Source organism: Staurois parvus, unplaced genomic scaffold (assembly GCF_062004578.1).
Source record: "Staurois parvus isolate SC_StPar_1 unplaced genomic scaffold, SC_StPar_1.0 ptg000820l, whole genome shotgun sequence".
Taxonomy (NCBI): domain Eukaryota; kingdom Metazoa; phylum Chordata; class Amphibia; order Anura; family Ranidae; genus Staurois; species Staurois parvus.
In genome coordinates, this window is record NW_028318616.1 from 545,690 (window position 1) to 569,152 (window position 23,463).

Sequence of the window (23,463 nt, forward strand, 5' to 3'; positions counted from 1 at the left end):
TCCTTCTCTCTAGCTGCATTCTTGCAGCCATTGAGAACTACTGTGTGAGCTGTAATTGGTCACAGCTTGTCACACGGTACAAGGGTGTTGTGAATAGCCTTGTACCATGTGACCTCTGTGATCATTCACAGATTTCACACGTAGTAAGCAATGATGTCACAAGTGACATCTTGCTTACTACTCTGCATGTGATCACTGATTGGCCAATCAGTGCTCACATGATCGGGACCTCATACAGAGGTCCCGTCCGACGATCGGTGTTCCACTGTGTCCGGAGGACACAGCGGGCACCGGATCGCTGTGCTGCGCACTCCCAGGTAGCGCGCACAAGGAGGGTGCGGGGAGGCCGTTTATAAAAACAGCCACCCGACCCTGGACTGCCACCGTCCGGCCGTTTATATACAACGGCCGGACGGGAGGTGGTTAAACATCACAATTTGCAAGAACCAATGAGGCATTCCTAAGGCTGAAGACTGCAATAACAAATGGCAAGTAACATATGAAGGTCCTGTAGTGTACGTGGCCAGCTATGAACTCAAATGCAGCTTGATATTGGGTCCCTACGGCTGTAGTGGTGACAGCAGAGCAAAGGATTATGCAGATTTTCTTTTTCCTTTGGTGACACCCTGCCAAAGGCTATAACTATTGACATGGCAAAGACTTCCATTATAACATTGGAGGGATGAAAAAAAAACATAAATCACATAGAAAAGGGCAGAAGTTCATAAGTTGACATTTTTCTCTTCGGGCCTGGAGGACAGAAGAAGACCGTGATGGCAGTTCTGTACTGACCTACAACAATGACTATGTAGTTCATGCGAGCCACTTCCTGGGTTTCATTGGCCAATAGGCAAGAGTAGTTCCCAGCATCCAGTCTTTCCACAGTCTTGATCACAAGGTTAGTATGTAACAATGTCCTTCTATTATCTGTGACACTCTGCCCATCTTTATACCAGTGAACATGGGGGGCAGAGACCCCTCCGGCTGCACATTCCAGAGTCACGGTCTCATTCAGATGTACAGACACATGATGAGTAAGGACTGGTTGTACGGGGATGAAATCAGAGTGGGATGAACCTGCCGCATAAAGGAAAACAGATTATTAAGGCTGAGCTGTGAGCAGATAAAAGGAAAAACACAAATCACTTCCTTACAACTATGGCAACAGTACTCAGTATTTCACTGCAGACGTCTACACAGACCATGGGGCCAAGTTTCAGGCAGCCTGTTGCATTGGATATGGTGTCTCTAAATTCTTTACTGCACTAAGACACTTGAAGGATTGGTTTGGGACTGTGCAAAACACAATCATACAGAATATTTCTAATAATCAAACCTATACTCACCTGTAACAGCGAGTTTGTATACAGAGGGGCTTATCTTCCGCTCATGTGTGACTGGGTTATACACGGCACATCTATAGGGCCCCCGATCCTCCAACGTCACATTTACTATCTGAAGGTTTCCAGAGGGTAGGATGAAGTACTTATCTAATAAAAGAACATGTACGTTATTTTCTGACCAATAGGAGACGTTGCATGATTAAAGCCCAACTCTAACCCACAATTTTTTTCAGTTTTGGACAGAATGAGTGAAGGGTTAGAATCTCTATCTACTGCTATGTTCCCTATAGTGTAATTTCCATCAATTCTTGTTCCCTGGGTGAAGGGTTAGAAACCCCAGATCTCTACTGCGGTTTATTTCCCCCCCCCTCATTTCCTACCCATATGACACCCTATATTTCAGGGTATGACATGGTCTTATACCTGAACAAGAAGTAAGGGAAAATCTCCCAAAAAGGGGACACAAACATCAATAAAACGAGCTAACGTAGGGTCTAAGCAGCAAAACCTTTGGAAGGAATCTGGCTTTGCCATTTCAGTACCACTTCTTGATATAATGCCGGCTAAATGTTAAAGTGGTTGTAAACCCTTCCATATACTGAAGTGACTGGCCTCTGTGATGCACAGAGATGAAACAAATCCTCCTACATAAGATGTATCTGCCATCTGTTCCCTACATCCACTCTAACTGCAGAATTTACACAGGATCTCTCAGCTCTGAAAAGCAGGGAACGGGGAGCTGCGGTAACACTCTGCAGAAGAGCTCTGGGAGCTGATACACAGAGATAAAACAAATCTTCCTTCATACATTGTACCTGTTTATCTGTAGTATTCACTTCTCTATAGCCGTTCAAAATCCAGAATTTATACAGCTTGTCTGAGCTTTCAGAAAGCAGGAGGCAGGGAACTGAAATTATACTTTGCAGAGCTCAGTGAGAGCTGATTGGAGGGAAGGGAAACATCCCTTCATACAGCACACAGGAACAGAGCTGAGGCTGTGCCCTCTCCTGTTGCCATTTTTCTCGGTGTCAGCAACACTTGCCAGGAGTGACTCATGCAGATAGCAGAAGAATGAGGCAGCAGAAAGAAATGACACTTTGTGTTCTTAATTGAGACAAATACACACTATAGAGGGATATGCTTTGTTCATATTTCATGTCTGAGGTTTACAATCACTTTAATTATTTCAACCAAAAAGATTTAATAAATGCGGGTGTTGTATATCTTGGGTCTAGACAGAGTCGTACCTGGTAACATGGTGCATATAATAACTGCTCAGAGAGTCTCCATTGTAGATACTTATTTTTATTTACATGTTGAGTCTTAGGCTAGCTATACACTATACAATTTTCTGTCCAATTTCTGCCCAATTTCCTTTAGATTTACCTTCAACTATGTAGTGCGAGGGCCTGCCTAATTGGATACAATTGAAAGTGTTGTTTAGGTTTGACCTCGTATTATATGGTTTTTGGTAAATCTAAAGTTAAATTCTCAAGAAAATTGTATAAATGTATGGCCACCCTTAGGGTACTGCGTGATTGGTACATAGACAAAATAAGCCATCGTGGGAATCACTCACCGGTAGATTTGTCCAGCCATTTCCCTCTCACACGGTAATGGATCTGAGCAGGCGGAACACTGGGTGGAATGCCACATGTTATAATGGCGGTGCTTCCCTCTTCAGCCTCCACATTGACTCTGGAGGCTAAATCAAAGTCTCCCAGATCTGCAGGACACAATAGTAAATATCAGTGGAGAACTGCCCAATGCCAATTCGAAGATTACCTATGGTCTTGCTATTTAGTGGTAGTATGTCACATGTTTGGGTAGAGACATTTCTCTACTAATCCATGTAGCTTCTTCAGTGCCAAGAGTACTTAGATGAGTATTGGAACATCATCAGCATTACAAAACAAGTCCAGCAGAATGTGACCAACTACAACTAGGCATAGCAAGACCTGGAGAACCTTCACAGATATATGGCTTGGCTATGCAGTTCAGCTATACATGTGAAAAAGATCAGCTTAAAAGTGAACCTGTGCCTCACTCATTGAGGGCAAAGCAACAAATCTACTTTAATGGTTGCCCTACCAGCTGAACATTCAACCTTTTCCGCCATCAAGTAGGAATGAGCAAAGGCATGTTTGGATCCTAGTCTAAATCCATTTCAGCCTGCCAGGAAGCTGTCACTGTACTGAGCCAATCATAAACGGCTGAGGCAATCCCCACATCACAGCTACATGTATACATGTCTCTTGTACAAGTGCAGCTGCAGGACGGGGAATGGATTGGCTCAGTACAGGTGACAGCTCCCTGGCAGGTTCGCTCAGGCGGGTTCAGTTTAGGATCCGAACAGGCGTGAGCTTATCCCCACTAACAAACATAAAAAAGATACAAGCAAGTCTGCTCATGTGTTCAGATCAACTATTTTGCACATCAGCAGACTTGTCAGCTAAAAGGTTATGTTCACGGAGATTCCATTTGAAGTGCCCCCAGTAACCAAATTCCCCATATAAACAGTATCAGGGAAACATCCTTCAGTCACTTAAAAGCATGACGAAATAGTTACTTTGTGGTGTGCAAGGAAATTAGAATAAAGAGAATACAGAAATAGAAGGTTTAATAAACAAACACTCTAGCAGGACATATCTAGTCTACAACCTAAAATGACACTATATAATGGTTTAAAAAAATACTATTCCTAACTCAAAAAAGTACTTTCTATTGCTCTCAGCCTTTAAATTCCTTTTTTTTTAGCTGCTGTGATCTGACTTCCTGTTACAGGGTGGCTACGGTCATTCTTCATGGTTCCACTGTATGTAGGAACATAGGCACCCTCTTTTGCCCATTCCTGAGATAGACTAGGGACTATTCACTATGAGATTTGTAGTGTACATAGAGCAAATATTGTGCACTCCTCGTTCCAAAGAGAAGAATTGAAGAGCAAAAGGAGAGGTTCCGGAGCTCACAAAGGATGTTACATGAGGCAAAAACATGAAAAAAGATACAGGGCCATAAAGTAAAAAATGTGTATAATTTTGTTTTTTGGAGAAGGATATCATTGGGGAGGTCACTTGAATTCAGATTTCCTCTTATACCTAAATAACCATTAAGTGCCAAGTTTGCAGGAATACTTACATGCCACGGACACGTTGGCAGGGGTACTAATAATAGAGCCGTCGCTGGAGTTGATCATGCACTGATATCGGCCAGCATGGTGCAGACCCAGAGACAAAATGGTCAGGTTACCAGGCTGAATGTCCACATCCGATGTTTTCTCAACTAGTCTGCCGTTGAATAACCAAGAAATATGGGACCATGGCAGTTCGGCAGGACATGATAATGTGACCGGTACTCCAGGCTTCTGGACTGTAGAATTGAGCTCTGACACAAAGTAGGGCGTCACATCTTATTTAAAAAAAAGAAAAAAAAAATTATAAATTACACGAGATTCCAAAGGTCTAATCTGACACATGAAGTATAAACCAGGGGCGGACTGACAACTCATGTGGCCCCCGGGCAATAGGAGATCATGGGGCCCCTGTGTCCTTGCCCAAACTCAAAAAAGCCTATGAAAAAGGTACCAGGGGCATCTCATAGGGCCGCCTACTGACCCCGGGCCCTCAGGCAGTGCCCAAGTTTCCAAATGGTCAGTCCGCCCCTGGTATAAACCTAAAGCATTTTGAGAAATCAACTAAAAGGATGGCTGATTCTGGTTGTTGGAATGATATGAAAGTGAAAAAAGGGGTATAAAGTGATACTAAAAGAAAGGGTTTTCAGTGGTAGACTATGAAGAGGAAGACGGGAGTTGGAATAATATTACAAAACGTTTTCTTGCTGGTATGATATGAAGATGGAGATTACTGGTGTGGGGGGACACAGTGAAGAGTGATATTAGGAGTAAAGTGTCACCATGGAATGAGATAAAGATGAAGATTAGTTGGATGAGAGACAAGTGAAGAGTGATACAAGGGGTAATGTATCAACAGGGAACGAGATAAAGAGGGAATTAGAAAATGGACATGAGTGCAGAGTGATGCTAAAAGTAAGGTATCTCAATGGACTCATATGGAAATGGAGATTAGTTGGATGAAGGACATGAGTGGGAATGTATTACAAGAAAGGTATGTAGACAGACTGATAGAGATTATTTGCATGAAGGGTATGAGTAAGGTATTTGCTGGAAAGATGTTAAGATGGAGATTATATGGGTGAGGGGCATGACTGAAGACTGATATAAGAAGTAGGGTATTTGAATCATGTGAAGAAGAGGATTATGTGAGTGAAAAGCATGAGTGATACAAGAAGTAGGATATGTGTTGGAATGATGTGAAGATGGAGATTAGAAGGATGAAGGGCAGTTTGGGCTATGTTCTTAGTTAACTCTATTGATCGATATCCTTTCAAGATGGTGAGCTCTTGGGCTACTGACGTTGGCTCATTTTAAGGAGGACCAATGGAAGGAGGCGATACAGGCAGTCCAGGGACCACTCTTAATGTTTCTCAGAGATTTAAGCAACTCTATATTCTTCTAATGGTATATTTTATTTGACTCGCAAGCTCTTCAAGATGGACATCCTTGACGATTCCCTATGCAATAAATGCATAAGTGATCATGAAGATTTAATTAATTTACTATGGCTCTGCCCCAAGCTACATTCCTACTGGGCAGGGTTCATCCAAACTCTGAACTCAGTGTCTCAAGTAACAATTCAGACAGATGCCTAGCAGTGTACCTTGGATAAGTTAGACTCATTACAGCTACAAAAATTTACCAGGGGGCGATTTTGAGGACTCTGTTCCAAGTCTGTAGACTGCTCCTATCTTACTGGAAATCCACAGATCCACCCACCCTCACTGAATGGATAGAGTATATGGGAGACACACTTTGTCTGGAAAAATGTATTTACCAGCATAGAGGTTGCCCAGATAAATTTGAAAAAGTATCGGCCCCTGGCTTTGATAAGCCATGTCTTAGTCCTCTAGATTTAGTTCTACACTGAGTTCACTATATGAACCACTGATGTATTTATAAATGGAGATCATATCCCCCCTTATGTATTATACATGGAGATCATATCCCCCCTTATGTATTATACATGGAGATCATATCCCCCTTATGTATTATATATGGAGATCATATCCCCCCTTATGTATTATACATGGAGATCTTATCCCCCCTTATGTATTATACATGAAGATCACGTCCCCCCTTATGTATTATACATGGAGATCACATCCCCCCTTATGTATTATACATGGAGATCATATCTCCCCTTATGTATTATACATGGAGATCATATCCCCCTTATGTATTATACATGGAGATCATATCCCCCCTTATGTATTATACATGGAGATCATATCCCCCCTTATGTATTATACATGGAGATCATATCACCCCCTTATGTATTATACATGGAGATCATATCCCCCCTTATGTATTATACATGGTGATCATATCCCCCCCCTTATGTATTATAAATGGTGATTATATCCCCCCCCTTATGTATTATACATGGAGATCATATCCCTCCTTATGTATTATACATGGAGATCATATCCCCCCTTATGTATTATACATGGAGATCATATCCCCCCTTATGTATTATACATGGTGATCATATCCCCCCTTATGTATTATACATGGAGATCATATCCCCCTTATGTATTATACATGGAGATCATATCCCCCCTTATGTATTATACATGGAGATCATATCCCCCCTTATGTATTATACATGGTGATCATATCCCCCTTATGTATTATACATGGAGATCATATCCCCCCTTATGTATTATACATGGAGATCATATCCCCCCTTATGTACAGTTGCAAGAAAAAGTATGTGAACCCCTTGGGATTACGTGGAGTTTTGCATGAATTGGGCATAAAATGTGCTCTGAACGTCATCTAAGTCACAACAATAGAAGAACACAGTCTGCTGAACATAATACTACACAAACATTAGATGTTGCCATGGTTTAATTGCACATAACATGTAAACATTCACAGTGCAGGGAGGAAAAAGTATGTGAACCTTTGGACTTAATAACTGGTTGACCCTCCTTTGGCAGCAATAACCTCAACCAAACGTTTCCTGTAGTTGCAGATCAGACCTGCACAACGATCTGGAGTCATTTTGGACCACTCCTCTTCACAAAACTGTTTCAGTGTAGCAATATTCTTGGGATGTCTGGTGTGAATCGCTTTCTTAAGGTCATGCCACAGCATTTCAATCGGGTTGAGGTCAGGACTCTGACTGGGCCACTCCAGAAGGCGTATTCTGTGCTGTTGCAGCCATTGTTTTGTTGAATTACTTGTATGCTTTGGGTCATTGTCCTGTTGCATCACCCATCCTCTGCGGAGCTTCAGTTGGTGGACAGATGGTCGTACGTTTTCCTGCAAAATGTCTTGATAAACTCTGGAATTCATTTTCCCATCAATGACAACAATCCGTCCAGGCCCTGAGGCAGCAAAGCAGCCCCAAACCATGATGCTCCCTCCGCCATGTTTCACAGTGGGGATGAGGTTTTGATGTTGGTGTGCTGTGCCTTTTTTTCTCCACACATAGTGTTGTGTGTTCTTCCCAAACAACTCAATCTTGGTTTCATCTGTCCACATTATATTTTGCCAGTAGTGCTGTGGAACATCCAGGTGCTCTTTTGCAAACTTCAAATGTGCTGCAATCTTCTTTTTGGACAGCAATGGCTTCCTCCGTGGTGTCCTCCCATCTACTCCATTCTTGTTTACTGTTTTCCTTATTGTAGATGTGTCAAAAAAATGTTAGCATGTGCCAGAGATTTCTGTAGGTCTTTAGCTGACACTCTGGGATTCTTCTTTACCTCATGCAGCATTCTGCGCTGTGCTCTTGCAGTCATTTTTACAGGACGACCACGCCTAGGGAGAGTAGCAGCAGTGCTAAACTTTCTCCATTTGTAGACAGTCTGTCTTACCGTGGACACATGAACATCAAGGCTTTTGGAGATACTTTTGTAACCCTTTCCAGCTTCATGCAAGTCAACAATTCTTGATCGTAGATCTTCTGAGAGCTCTTTTCTGCGAGGCATGGTTCACATCAGACAGTGCTTCTTGAAACCAGTAAACCCAAAACAGGTGTGTGTTTTTTAAGGGCAGGACAGTTGTCAGCAACACATCCAATATCATCACACTGATTGGAGTCAAGGTTGGCTCACTCCTGGCTCCAATTAGCTCTGGGAGAAGTCATTAAGCTAGGGCCTCACATACTTTTTCCTCCCTGCACTGTGAATGTTTACATGTTATGTGCAATTAAACCATGGCAACATCTAATGTTTGTGTAGTATTATGTTCAGCAGACTGTGTTCTTCTATTGTTGTGACTTAGATGACGTTCAGAGCACATTTTATGCCCAATTCATGCAAAACTCCACGTAATCCCAAGGGGTTCACATACTTTTTCTTGCAACTGTATTATACGCGGAGATCATAACCTCCCTTATGTATTATACGCAGTGATCATATCCCCCCTTAGGTATTATACATGGAGATCATATCCCCCCTTATGTATTATACATGGAGATCATATCCCCCCTTATGTATTATACATGGAGATCATATCCCCCCTTATGTATTATACATGGAGATCATATCCCCCCTTATGTATTATACATGGAGATCATATCCCCCTTATGTATTATACATGGAGATCATATCCCCCTTATGTATTATACATGGAGATCATATCCCCCCTTATGTATTATACATGGAGATCATAACCTCCCTTATGTATTATACATGGTGATCATATCCCCCCTTAGGTATTATACATGGAGATCATATCCCCCCTTATGTATTATACATGGAGATCATATCCCCCCTTATGTATTATACATGGAGATCATATCCTCCCTTATGTATTATACATGGGGATCATATCCCCCCCTTATGTATTATACATGGAGATCATATCCCCCCTTATGTATTATACATGGTGATCATATCCCCCCCTTATGTATTATACATGGAGATCATATCCCCCCCTTATGTATTATACATGGAGATCATATCCCCCCTTATGTATTATACATGGAGATCATATCCCCCTTATGTATTATACATGGAGATCATATCCCCCCCTTATGTATTATACATGGAGATCATATCCCCCCTTATGTATTATACATGGAGATCATATCCCCCTTATGTATTATACATGGAGATCATATCCCCCCTTATGTATTATACATGGTGATCATATCCCCCCCTTATGTATTATACATGGAGATCATATCCCCCCCTTATGTATTATACATGGAGATCATATCCCCCCTTATGTATTATACATGGAGATCATATCCCCCCTTATGTATTATACATGGAGATCATATCCCCCCTTATGTAATATACATGGAGATCATATCCCTCTTATGTATTATACATGGAGATCATATCCCCCCTTATGTATTATACATGGAGATCATATCCCCCCTTATGTATTATACATAGAGATCATATCCCCCTTTAATCTCCTCTTCTCAAGAGAGAATACATTCAGTTCCTCTAATCTTTCCTCATAGTGGAGCTCCTCCATGCCTCTTATCAAATTTGGTTGCCCTTCTCTGTACTTTCTCCAGTTCCCCAATGTTCTTTTTGTGAATTGGTGGCCAAAACTGAACTGCATATTCCAGATGAGGTGTTACGAATGATTTGTACTGGGGGAAATTATATCTCTCTCTCTCTGGAGTCTATACCTCTTAATACAAGAGAGGATTTTGCTCGCTTTAGAAACTTTTCATTATATGAACTGTTCCTATTCCTGATCTGCTGTAATGAACAATTCTTATGGGAAGGTTTCTCTTGTTTACCTGTTTTGTGAAATGTTATGGCCCACTTTCCCTCCCCATCTTCTATGTACTTATTTTATTTAAAAAAAAAAAAAAAAAAAAGATGGATATTATTGGGATGGTGAAGGGTAGAAGTGGTGGGTGATTTAAGATGTAGGGTATTTCCCTTGCTCTGTTGCTAGCTAACCCTGCATTCACCCCAGGCCTCGCCTCTCTGGAGTTTGCATGGTGGACAAACAAAGGGCTCTTATGCATCGCCGACTTCTATGATCACAGAGGGGTCTTGTCCCTGCAACATCATAAAGAAAATATGCTTGGCCACCTACAGAATATTATATATACACCCAAAAAGCCCACTTTATTTCTTCACTGAAAAAGCTCTCTGACATATCCACAACAACCCGATGGAATACCTATGCAAACACATCAATGACTACTTAGGGCACATCTCCACGATTTACAGCATCCTGATCTCCATGAATGATAAACTCCCCTATATGGAGAAATGGAAACAGAATATGGGGGAGACCCTAGACTCTGCAGAATGGCATAGACTGGCTCAAGGAGCTGCAAAATCAAGCACTTCTCTAATTGGGGACAAATATAAAGTACCAATGAGATGGTATATGGTCCCTGCGAAAATTGCCGAATGGGTACCTGGAACCAAACCTAAATATTTCTGAGGTTGCGGCCAAGAAGGGACAGCCTATCATGTCTGGTGGGCGTGCCATAAGGTTTGTAGGTTCTGGATTTGTACCTACTCCTTTATCAACTCCCTTACAGGGATAATTCTACCAAAGTCCCCGAGACAGGCTCTCCCTGGACAACCTGCTAAAGGGAGCCCCAAAACACTCCCAACACCTAATAACCTTCCTCTTTATTGCAGCCAGAATAACAATCGCCAGGTCCTTTATATCTCCATTATCCAAGATAATTTATTCTTTAAAAGATCAAAAAGATATCACTGATCAACGAGCGCCTCTATGCCATTCTGCAGGACAGGATGGCCAGATTCGATAAGATCTGGGATCCCTGGATCTCCTACCTAACACGGACCACCTCGTTAGACCTGAGACTAACATCCTAGTGTTTTTGTAAGCAATAATGCAGGTCATTCTAGGCCACTGTATATGCTGATGCCTATTTTTACTGATTTCACAAGGTTTTGCATTTGTACTGTTTAAAACACTAATAAACACAAATGGAACGATGTAGGGTATTTGCTGGAATGATGTGAAGAGTTAATTAGAAGGGTGAAGATGATTGAAGAGTGACATAAAAAAAAAGTAGGGAATCTGTTGGAAAGATACCAAAAAATGGAGATTATTTGGGTGAAGGGTGTAAGTGATGAGTGATATAAGAAGTATTTGCTGGAATGATGTGAAGATGGAGATTATATGGGTGAGGGGAACAACTGAAGAGTGATCAAAGAAGTAGGGTATTTGCTGCAATGTTGTGAACATGGAGATTATATGGTTAAGGAGCATTATTGAAGAGTGATCTAAGTAGTGGGGCATTTGTTGGAATAATTCCAATAGATGGATATTATATAGGTGAGGGGCTTGACTGAAGAGTGATATAAGAAGTAAGATATTTGCTGGAATAACGCAGAGATTATATGGTTGAGAGGAATGATTGAAGAGTGAAATTAGGTGTGAGGTTTCCTGATGGAATGAGTATACGGAAAGGAATACTGAACAACAATTTTAAAAAATAACTGTTGGGAATTTCTGAGGTTAGCTGAATGAGAGGCAGAAATATTAGAAGTAAGGTGTACTCATGGAATGAGAGGAGATTAAGGGGGTATATGATCTCCATGTATAAATACATAAGGGGGGATATGATCTCCATGTATAAATACATAAGGGGGGATATGATCTCCATGTATAATACATAAGGGGGGATATGATCTCCATGTACAATACATAAGGGGGATATGATCTCCATGTATAATACATAAGGGGGATATGATCACCATGTATAATACATAAGGGGGATATGATCTCCATGTATAATACATAAGGGGGGATATGATATCCATATATAATACATAAGGGGGGATATGATCTCCATGTATAATACATAAGGGGGGATATGATCTCCATGTATAATACATAAGGGGGGATATGATCTCCATGTATAATACATAAGGGGGGATATGTTCTCCATGTATAATACATAAGGGGGGATATGATCTCCATGTATAAATACATCAGTGGTTCATATAGTGAACTCGGTGTAGAGTTATTCACCCTGAGGTTATCACAGAGGACAAGGGGGCACTTTTTACGTCTGGAGGAAAAGAAATTTAATCTCCAAACACGGAAAGGTTTCTTCACAGTAAGAGCTGTGAAAAATGTGGAATAGACTCCCTCAGGAGTTGGTTCTGGCCAGCTCAGTGGATTGCTTTAAAAAAGGCCTTTCTTAGATATACAGAATATTATTATTATTATATTATTATTATACAGTATTTATATAGCGCCAAAAGGTTTGCTCAGCGCTGTACATTATAGTGGGGGACAGAACATGAGATAATACAGTAACAAAACAGTACACGAGGGGTTCGAGGGCCCTGCTCTTTCGAGCTTACAATCTAGGAGGGAGGGGATAGTGATACAGGAGGAAGTGGCTGTGGGGGATGGAGTGGTAGCAGGAGTGGAGGAGATCGGCTGTTAAGTGAGGGTGGGGTAGGCTTCCCTGAAGAGATGGGTTTTCAGGGTGAATATAACTGGTTACTAACATTTATAGGTAAAGTTGATCCAAGGAATATCCGATTGCCTCTCAGAGGATCAGAAAGGAATTTTTACCCTGCAGGAGCAAATTGGATCATGCTTTGCTGGGTTTTTTTTTTGCCTTCCTCTGGATCAACTGGATTATAACTTTTTTTAAATGGTTGAACTGGATGGTCTTTTTTCAGCCGGACTAACTATGTAAGACTATTAAAGAAAAATGACAAAAGGGTACAGCATATGGATAGAAATACAAATCTTGGTAAGATATGTAATCACCAACACTAAACTATAAATGGAAAGCCGCTTCTACAAAGAAAAATTCAATTTTTACCTCTTCAAGCACAATATAAACAAAATCATCGAATTCCATACCTGCATCTCCATGCATGCACAGCAAAAGAAGCCAGAAACAAAGTAGTGGAAGCCACGGCCCAGGATGCATAGCGCTGTGTCACACCAACGAACAGTGCAAACGTCCGGGAGAAGAGGAGGAAGCCGACACAGTCTGAAAAAAGAAATACCAAAAACATGAGCTTACATTTCACTGCCAAATATGTTAACACCCTGGCTCTCACATGTTGCGGTGTCGGTGCAAATTTGTTTGGAGTATGAACTAATATGTAATGCAATAAGTCGTTTCAGAGAGGACACCATTTTATAAAAAAGATTAGCCAAAATCTTTTCTTATAAAATGATGATTCAGCGCTCTGAAAAAAATTAGGATTCTCTGCATCCTTTATTACAGAATGTATGAGCAAATAATGTACAATAGGCACTGTATAACCCCAAAAGTCTCACTGAATCACAACAAGAATGCTGGTGGTTTTCTGACTATCATATACAGAAAGCATGCCATAATGTATAACGGAATAAAGTACACAAAGGAATGTAGTACACAGGATAAACAATGCTGTATCATCAGCAGTAATCAGTATGACACACTAGACACAAATCACTGAACAGGTAGATGCTATGTATTAGATCAGATATACATTGCTTATAAAAATGAAAGGAACACTTTTTAATCAGACAATAATAATATGCAGCGCTAATTGCCAAAATAAAAATCAAATATAATACATAATTATGAATTAAGGACAACAAACGTGATATCATCTGTTGATACATCACAGAAGTCACGTTTATCCTGCATGAACTTCACGTTTTGTTGTCCTTAATTCATAATTATGTATATTTGATTTTTATTTTGGCAATTAGCGCTGCATATTATTGTCTGTTTATTAATTGAAGTTCCAGAGGTTTACTTCCTATGCCAGTCGCTAGCCTTCTTTTCTTCTTTGTTCTTTTTATTGACATCTAGCGCTTGTTTTTTATTTCTTTTTATACTTTTTAATCAGAGTCTAGCATCAAGTCAATTAAACTCCTGGGATATTGATCCGGTCAGTTAAGTAGCAGAGGGGGTTGTCAATCAGTTCCAGCTGCTTTGGTGTTAATGAAATTAACAGGTGCACTAAACGGGCAACAATGAGACGACCCCAAAAACAAGAATGGTTTTACAGGTGGAGGCCACTGACATTTTTTTCCCTACTCATCTTTTCTCACTGTTTTTCACTAGTTTTGCATTTGGCTAGAGTCAGTGTCAATACTGGTAGCATGAGGCAATACCTGGACCCTACAGATGTTGCACAGGCAGTCTAACTCTTCCAGGATGGCACATCAATACATGCCATTGCCAGAAGGTTTGCCGTGTTTCCCAGGAAATACCCCAGGACACCATCCGTCGTCTCATTAAGAGCATGCCCAGGGGTGGACTGACCATTTGGAAACTCGGGTACTGCCCGAGGGCCCGGGGTCAGTAGGGGGCCCCATGAGATGCCCCTGGTACCTTTTTCATAGGCTTTTTTGAGTTTGGGCAAGGACACAGGGGCCCCATGATCCCCTATTGCCGGGGGCCCCATGAGTTGTCAGTCCGCCCCTGAGCATGCCCCAACGTTGTCAGGCATGTATACAAGCACATGGGGGCCATACAAACTACTGAGGACCATTTTGAGTTGCTGCAATGAAATATCAGCAAAATGAACTAGCCTGCTGTATCATTTTTTTCCACTTTGAATTTAGTCCTCTGTAGGCTGATCATTTCCATTTCCATCAAAGACAACCGGAAAATCAAACGATGGGGCATCCTTACATTCCTAACACATTACCCCGTCCACATCAGTATAGAGATCCAGCAGGAGATTTTTTCCTCATTGAGATCTGATGTGTTTTCAAAAAGTGTTCCTTTAATTTTTGTGAGCAGTGTACATTACCGAATCATCTGTAGATGGCAGTATAGATATACATTTGTACATTCTGGTAAGAATGGAGTGAGTATACTGGATGTAACATTACGGAGCCGCAGTTCACACTGAGCCATACATGAACCGCACCGCATCCCTGTGCAATTCACATGCAAATACAGTGCGGTGTGGTTTGAGACATTCATTTTGAACAGGTTGGTTCACAGTGCACCACATCGTGCTGAACTCATGCATGCAGCAATTTTAGAACTGCACTGCAACCAGATCGCTTGGTCATTTTGTACCATGTAAGCTGGTGCAGGCAAAACACACTTCATTTGCAACTTAAGTTCGGGGTGTCGTCAGGGCTGATTTATAATTTAGGAGCCTATAGGCAGAGAATTCTGAAGCACCCCTACTCCCCCCCCCAAAAAAAGACAGTAAGGCCAACTTTTTTTTTTCTTGATAAATATTTTTAAATAAATATTTTTATATTTGTAAAAGGGGAATGCTGCAGACTCTGATGTAAAGGGGAACACTGCGGACCCTGATGTAAAAGGGAACTATGATGTAAGGAGGACCCTACGGACCATGATGTAAATAGGGGAAATTTGATGTAAGGTGGTCTCTGGTCACCAAATTCCCCCCCCCCCACCCTTAAATCACAGTCAGCGCAGCATTCCCCTTTACATCAGGGCCAGCAGAGGTTCCTTGCACTGTGTGGGGGGAGCTCTGGTGACCACAGTTCTCCTTGCATCTAGGTGATCTGTCACTGGAAATCACTCCCCCCCCCCATTTCTGTATTAATATGGGGGAGAGGGGGGAAGATGTCACCCCAATGAGTATTGGGATAGGGATGTATTGTATATTGTATTGCATAGGGATGTCAATGGGTATTAATCCTGCAGGCGGGGAGATGTCACCCCATAGGGATGAACAGGGATGTCCATGGTGGTGGGGACTTTGTCACTGGCAGCATCTCTGATTGAGGAAGACAAGGTGACACCTGAGGAGCCCATGCATCAAGTGTCACCCCCCCCCCCCATTCCAACTATGAAGAATGGCGGGTTGCAATTCCTGAGAAGGACAGAGATCGGGGATCTCCCCCTATAAGGCCACCCCCCCAACACTTACTCTACCAGTGGGGGTCCCTTTGACCGCCATGACGTCCGGAGTGGGGTTGAGCTGGATGGGGACTGGCTACTTCTTTGAAATTTTGTGTCCTGTGGCCGGCTGCCTGCTCCCTGACTGCATAGAGAGTGCTGATCCCAAATCCTCCTGTCTCCACATCGGAGGCAGGGACTCTCTCACTACATTGTAAGCATCTCTGTTATCAGCAGGCACAGCCAATGGGAGGAGCCACCCGGACAGACAGAGGGACCTTGAAAATATGTCACAGGAACCCCAGCAGACAAGGTGCCTCCTGACGGCAGGCCAAGGGAGTTGTCAGCAGGGCCCCATCAAATGAGCTCCGGGAAAGAAAGGAGCAGCAATCCTTCAGACGGGTGCCCCTTTAGGAAGGGTGCCTGTAGGCACATGCCTATTGGGAAATCTGGCCCTGGGTGTCATTAAGATTGTAATAACACCCACTGCAGATCGCAATGGCACTGCAATTGAAATGTGGTGTGGGAAACGCACACAGATCGCAGGGTTTGCTGCATCGCATGAACCTAGGTTGAATCATGGAAAAGCAACAGCATAGTACACTAGATACAAATGAATGACTCGGGCAGACAACAGGATACACATTACTGAATGCCGGACAGTAAAGTACAATGTAGTGAACTAGATATACATTACGGAATCATAGGCAGGGGTGTAGTACACTAGATATACATTACGGAATCATAGGCAGGGGTGTAGTACACTAGATATACAGTACAGAATCCTGGACAGGCAGCAGTGTAGTACACTAGATATACAATGCCAAATCCTGGGCGGGCAGCAGTGTAGTACACTAGATATACAATGCCAAATCCTGGACAGGCAGCAGTGTAGTACACTAGATATACAATGCCAAATCCTGAACAGGCAGCAGTGTAGTACACTAGATATACAATGCCAAATCCTGGACGGGCAGCAATAGAGTACACTAGATATACAATGCCAAATCCTGGACAGGCAGCAGTGTAGTACACTAGATATACAATGCCAAATCCTGGACAGGCAGCAGTGTAGTACACTAGATATACAATGCCAAATCCTGGACGGGCAGCAGTGTAGTACACTAGATATACAATGCCAAATCCTGGGCAGGCAGCAGTGTAGTACACTACATATACAGTACAGAATCCTGAACAGGCAGCAGTGTAGTATACTAGATATACAATGCCAAATCCTGGACGGGCAGCAGTGTAGTACACTAGATATACAATGCCAAATCCTGGACAGGCAGCAGTGTAGTACACTAGATATACAATGCCAAATCCTGGACAGGCAGCAGTGTAGTACACTAGATATACAATGCCAAATCCTGGACAGGCAGCAGTGTAGTACACTAGATATACAATGCCAAATCCTGAACGGGCAGCAGTGTAGTACACTAGATATACAATGCCAAATCCTGGACGGGCAGCAGTGTAGTACACTAGATATACAATGCCAAATCCTGGACGGGCAGCAGTGTAGTACACTAGATATACAATGTCAAATCCTGGACGGGCAGCAGTGTAGTACACTAGATATACAATGCCAAATCCTGGACGGGCAGCAGTGTAGTACACTAGATATACAATGCCAAATCCTGGACGGGCAGCAGTGTAGTACACTAGACATACAATGCCAAATCCTGGACGGGCAGCAGTGTAGTACACTAGACATACAATGCCAAATCCTGGACAGGCAGCAGTGTAGTACACTAGATATACAATGCCAAATCCTGGACGGGCAGCAGTGTAGTACACTAGACATACAATGCCAAATCCTGGACAGGCAGCAGTGTAGTACACTAGATATACAATGCCAAATCCTGGACGGGCAGCAGTGTAGTACACTAGATATACAATGCCAAATCCTGGACGGGCAGCAGTGTAGTACACTAGATATACAATGTCAAATCCTGGACGGGCAGCAGTGTAGTACACTAGATATACAATGCCAAATCCTGGACGGGCAGCAGTGTAGTACACTAGATATACAGTGGGGATCGAAAGTTTGGGCACCCCAGCTAAAAATTTGTATTAATGTGCATAAAGAAGCCAAGGAAAGATGGAAAAATCTCCAAAAGGCATCAAATTACAGATTAGACATTCTTATAATATGTCAACAAAAGTTAGATTTTATTTCCATCATTTACACTTTCAAAATAACAGAAAACAAAAAAATGGCGTCTGCAAAAGTTTGGGCACCCTGCAGAGTTAATATCTTGTACTGCGCCCTTTGGCAAGTATCACAGCTTGTAAACGCTTTTTGTAGCCAGCCAAGAGTCTTTCAATTCTTGTTTGAGGTATCTTTGCCCATTCTTCCTTACAAAAGTCTTCCAGTTCTTTGAGATTTCTGGGCTGTCTGTCTCGCACTGCTCTTTTAAGGTCTATCCATAGCTTTTCAATTATGTTGAGGTCAGAAGATTGTGAAGGCCATGGCAAAATCTTCAGTTCACGCCTCTTGATGTAATCCCCCATGGATTTCGAGGTGTGTTTAGGATCATTATCCATTTGTAGAAGCCATCCTCTCTTTAACTTCAGCTTTTTCACAGATGGCATCAAGTTACCATCCAAAATTTGCTGACATTTTATTGAATCCATTTTTCCTTCTACTCGTGAGATGTTCCCTGTGCCACTGGCTGCAACACAACCCCAAAGCATGATTGATCCAACCCCATGCTTAACAGTTGGACAGAGGTTCTTTTCATTAAATTCCGTGCCCCTTCTTCTCCAAACGTACCTTTGCTCATTCCGGCCAAAAAGTTCAATTTTAACCTCATCGGTCCACAGAACTTGTTTCCAAAATGCATCAGGCTTGTCTATATGTTCATTTGCAAAGTTCAAACGATGATTTTTGTGGTGAGGACGTAGAAGAGGTTTTCTTCTGATGACTCTTCCATGAAGACCATATTTGTACAAATATCTCTTTATAGTGGAATAGTGTACCACAACTCCAGTGTCTGCCAGATCTTTCTGGAGGGATTGTGCAGTCAAACGTGGGTTTTGAATTGTTTTTCTCACAATCCTGCGAGCTGTTCTGTCTGATATTTTTCTTGGTCTTCCAGATGTTGCTTTAACTTCCACTGTTCCTGATGACTGCCATTTCTTAATTACATTCCGAACCGAGGATATTGACATCTGAAAATGCTTTGCTATCTTCTTATAGCCTTCTCCAGCTTTGTGAGCGTCAACTATTTTCAGTTTCAGTTTTCTAGACAACTGCTTAGAAGAACCCATGGTGCTGATTGTTGGGGCAAGGTCAGATGAGTCTGGGCATTTAAAACCTTTGAGATTGACATCACCTGGTCTTCCCATAAGATGATTGAGAACAATCCATGACACTGGCAGGTCTCAGCTTTGCAAAGGGGGCAGTGCATGCTATAAATTCTGCAGGGTGCCCAAACTTTTGCAGACGCCATTTTTTTGTTTTCTGTTATTTTGAAAGTGTAAATGATGAAAATAAAATCTAACTTTTGTTGACATATTATAAGAATGTGTAATCTGTAATTTGATGCCTTTTGGAGATTTTTTCCATCTTTCCTTGGCTTCTTTATGCACATTAATACAAATTTTTAGCTGGGGTGCCCAAACTTTCGATCCCCACTGTACAATGCCAAATCCTGGACGGGCAGCAGTGTAGTACACTAGACATACAATGCCAAATCCTGGACGGGCAGCAGTGTAGTACACTAGACATACAATGCCAAATCCTGGACAGGCAGCAGTGTAGTACACTAGATATACAATGCCAAATCCTGGATGGGCAGCAGTGTAGTATACTAGATATACAATGCCAAATCCTGGACGGGCAGCAGTGTAGTACACTAGACATACAATGCCAAATCCTGGACAGGCAGCAGTGTAGTACACTAGATATACAATGCCAAATCCTGAACGGGCAGCAGTGTAGTACACTAGATATACAATGCCAAATCCTGGACGGGCAGCAGTGTAGTACACTAGATATACAATGCCAAATCCTGGACGGGCAGCAGTTTAGTACACTAGATATACAATGCCAAATCCTGGACGGGCAGCAGTGTAGTACACTAGATATACAATGTCAAATCCTGGACGGGCAGCAGTGTAGTACACTAGATATACAATGCCAAATCCTGGACGGGCAGCAGTGTAGTACACTAGATATACAATGCCAAATCCTGGACGGGCAGCAGTGTAGTACACTAGACATACAATGCCAAATCCTGGACGGGCAGCAGTGTAGTACACTAGACATACAATGCCAAATCCTGGACGGGCAGCAGTGTAGTACACTAGATATACAATGCCAAATCCTGGACGGGCAGCAGTGTAGTACACTAGATATACAATGCCAAATCCTGGACGGGCAGCAGTGTAGTACACTAGACATACAATGCCAAATCCTGGACGGGCAGCAGTGTAGTACACTAGACATACAATGCCAAATCCTGGACAGGCAGCAGTGTAGTACACTAGATATACAATGCCAAATCCTGAACAGGCAGCAGTGTCCTACACTAGATATACATTTCTGAATCCTGGATGGGCAGCGGTGGACCTCTGAGGTAAGTATACCCAGCCTTCAATTCTCCTGGCCTTGTAGTAAAGTTTTACTTGAAAAAAGAACCTAGAGAGGAGCAGAGGATGATGGGAGTCCTTGAACAGATCATTCCTTGGATTAGTTGTACCTATAGGCAAAGTATACCATACCTAGTAGTTAGTCAAACCCCAAGTGTCCCTTTAAAACCTAAGCCATTTACAAAGTGCATCATCCCTCCCAGCCCCATACAGGGCACTGGAGAGCCATGACTCAACCATCTAGTGGGAACATGGAGAGCAGCTCACAGCTCTTGCTGGGTCTTTATTGTCCAGCATTCATGGGGAAGAGCAGCTGGCAGGAGGTAGCGGCAGCTGCTGGGAGCTCACTGGGTTTATTTTACATTCTCTCGGTTCAAGAGCAGCAGAAGTCCACTGAGTGCACAGAGCAAAATAAACAGGGGAACCGTTAACACGGAGCACTTCACCAGAGAGCAACACACAGGGCTGCTGTGCCAAACTTCTCCCACAGATATTTATTTAAAGAAGACCCTAGCGCCCACATAATACACAGGAACCTTCTCAATTACCGCCGCCGGGGCACTTGTGTACATCTTCAGTGTCTACTCGGGTCAGTCAACCTAAAATACAAGCTTCCTTCTATAAAGAGCTACTAATAACATGCACAAATATTTATATGAACGCTGCGAAGCCCACACATAACTGGAGACACTTGTGGGGTTGACCTGTAAATATGGAGCAAGAGCCAAGCTGACGTCCACAGCCACCAGTTTCCACTTTCAAAAACACAGCAAACAATATTCGGAGGAATTTGATAAAGTCCTAGCGAGTGGTATGGGCCTTTAAAATGACGTGCGCCAGATTAAAAACAATCCCTGACGCCTGTTTCGGTAGCTTTACCAACCTGTGCGACAGATTCAGGCAGTAATTAACAGAACCACTTTTATAAAGTGTTGCTATTACTGCAACAAATACCAAAAGAAATTACCTCTTGTTTGTAGATAACGAAACTGGAGGTAAGACGAACTCTAAACTGGCGAACAGAGATGGGCAGAGTGCCTGTCTCTGTACACTGTAGCTGAACGGCATGTTTGCCACCGCTGCCCCCTACCCTCCCTTCAGCCTCACAGGTGAACGATTCCTATCAAACCGTGACGCCGACAGTGGGTGCAGCACAATGTGGAAAGCTGAGACTCAACTTCTTACTTGCTGTTGAAATGATGACTAGAAAACTCGGTGGGTATACACAGAAATGGTATATTTGAGTTAGCTGTAGACTCAATTCCAACATTGTATTAGCCAAGTACGAGTTTAAAAACTTAGAACTAGTAATATCTATAAGAAAGGAAAAGCAGGAGCATCCTACAACAGCACATTATATCTTTAACCCCTTTATGATCACCCAACACATATGTGAAGCAGAAAAAGATGGGCTTTAACACCCACAGGCGTCACTGAGTGGCCCATGTTTATGTGCTGAGAGTGCATGTACTGCAGGCTCCCAACACAAGGACCCAGATGTCAAAGACAAGCTATAAGGTAGATAGCCAGTGGGAACCAGCTTCCGATCACGTGAGCATCGTGACAGTGAAGGAGAATGTCACCAGCTCTCAAAGAAACAGCAGCTGAACATCCAGGATAAACGCATATAAAAATCCTCTGTAAAACATATACATATAAAAATGCAGCGCTGTAAAATGATCAAATCATGCAAATAAACACAATAATAGTCCTGAAAAGGTGCTCATTAATTCCTAGTGCCAATGGAAAGAATGCAAACTAACCAGAAGTGCATTTAAAATACGCATGTGTGTAAGAAATCCTGGAGATTCCCCTCTCTCCCTCTGGTCAGAAAATGGATATGTGCTGAAATGGATGACGATAACGCCCTCTTGTGGGAAAACGAAATCCTGCCGGTCAGGAAGCTCCCAGGATAGGATATTCCTCTTCAGTGGAACCAGGGCTGGGATTGAAATCACTCTGTGGCTGTGAAATTGGGAAAAAGACCCCTCACAGAGAACACAGAGAGATACTCATAGTGTAGTATATTACTTCAATTTATTTCAAAAAACCAAGTAAAACATATAATCAGGTGGCCAGTGAAAGTTGCATAGTTACAGCAAGCCAACGTTTCGGAGTCTCTCAGGACCCCTTCATCAGGCATGTGACACATGCCTGATGAAGGGGTCCTGCAAGACTCCAAAACAATGCCTTGCTGTAATTATGTAATCATTTATCAAAACTTTTGGACCCATATTGGTGATCCTCGGTGTGCTGGTGACATTCTCCCTTGCTGATTCTGTTCGGTTCCAGCCGACGGTTGCTGCAGCACCCACTTATACACACAGCCATTTTTAATGCAGGAACGTGTGCATTTGGATTGTACACTTGCATTGTGACAGTGGTCACATAATTGCTGATCCTTCCCACCCCCTAGGTGTTCAGAACTATTTAAAAAGGGGCATCGGGGTGGGTTAATATATTAACCCCACCAAACTCTCCCAACAAGTTACAGCAAATTCTTTGCAATGCCACGCTTACAGCGCAACGCCAGACTCTCGGCTAAATGCACAGTTGAAATAAATATACAATAAGCTGGCCATACACTCTTAAGATTTCCTTTGTTCAGTCTGTGGGATGAA

General features: G+C 42.4%; 1 protein-coding gene across 3 annotated transcripts in view; it reads right to left on the reverse strand.

Moving 5' to 3' along the window:
• Positions 1-23,463, reverse strand: part of CDON (cell adhesion associated, oncogene regulated) — a 182,210-nt gene that overhangs the window by 35,886 nt on the left and 122,861 nt on the right. For all 3 annotated transcript variants that reach the window (XM_089655125.1, XM_089655124.1, XM_089655123.1), the window contains 5 exons: positions 13,273-13,405; positions 4,482-4,751; positions 2,923-3,069; positions 1,347-1,490; positions 793-1,077 (listed from right to left, as the gene is read on the reverse strand). In XM_089655125.1, coding sequence (XP_089511251.1) covers positions 793-1,077; positions 1,347-1,490; positions 2,923-3,069; positions 4,482-4,751; positions 13,273-13,342 — 916 coding nt within the window. In that variant the 5' untranslated portion in view covers positions 13,343-13,405. The remainder of the gene's footprint in view (positions 1-792; positions 1,078-1,346; positions 1,491-2,922; positions 3,070-4,481; positions 4,752-13,272; positions 13,406-23,463) is intronic.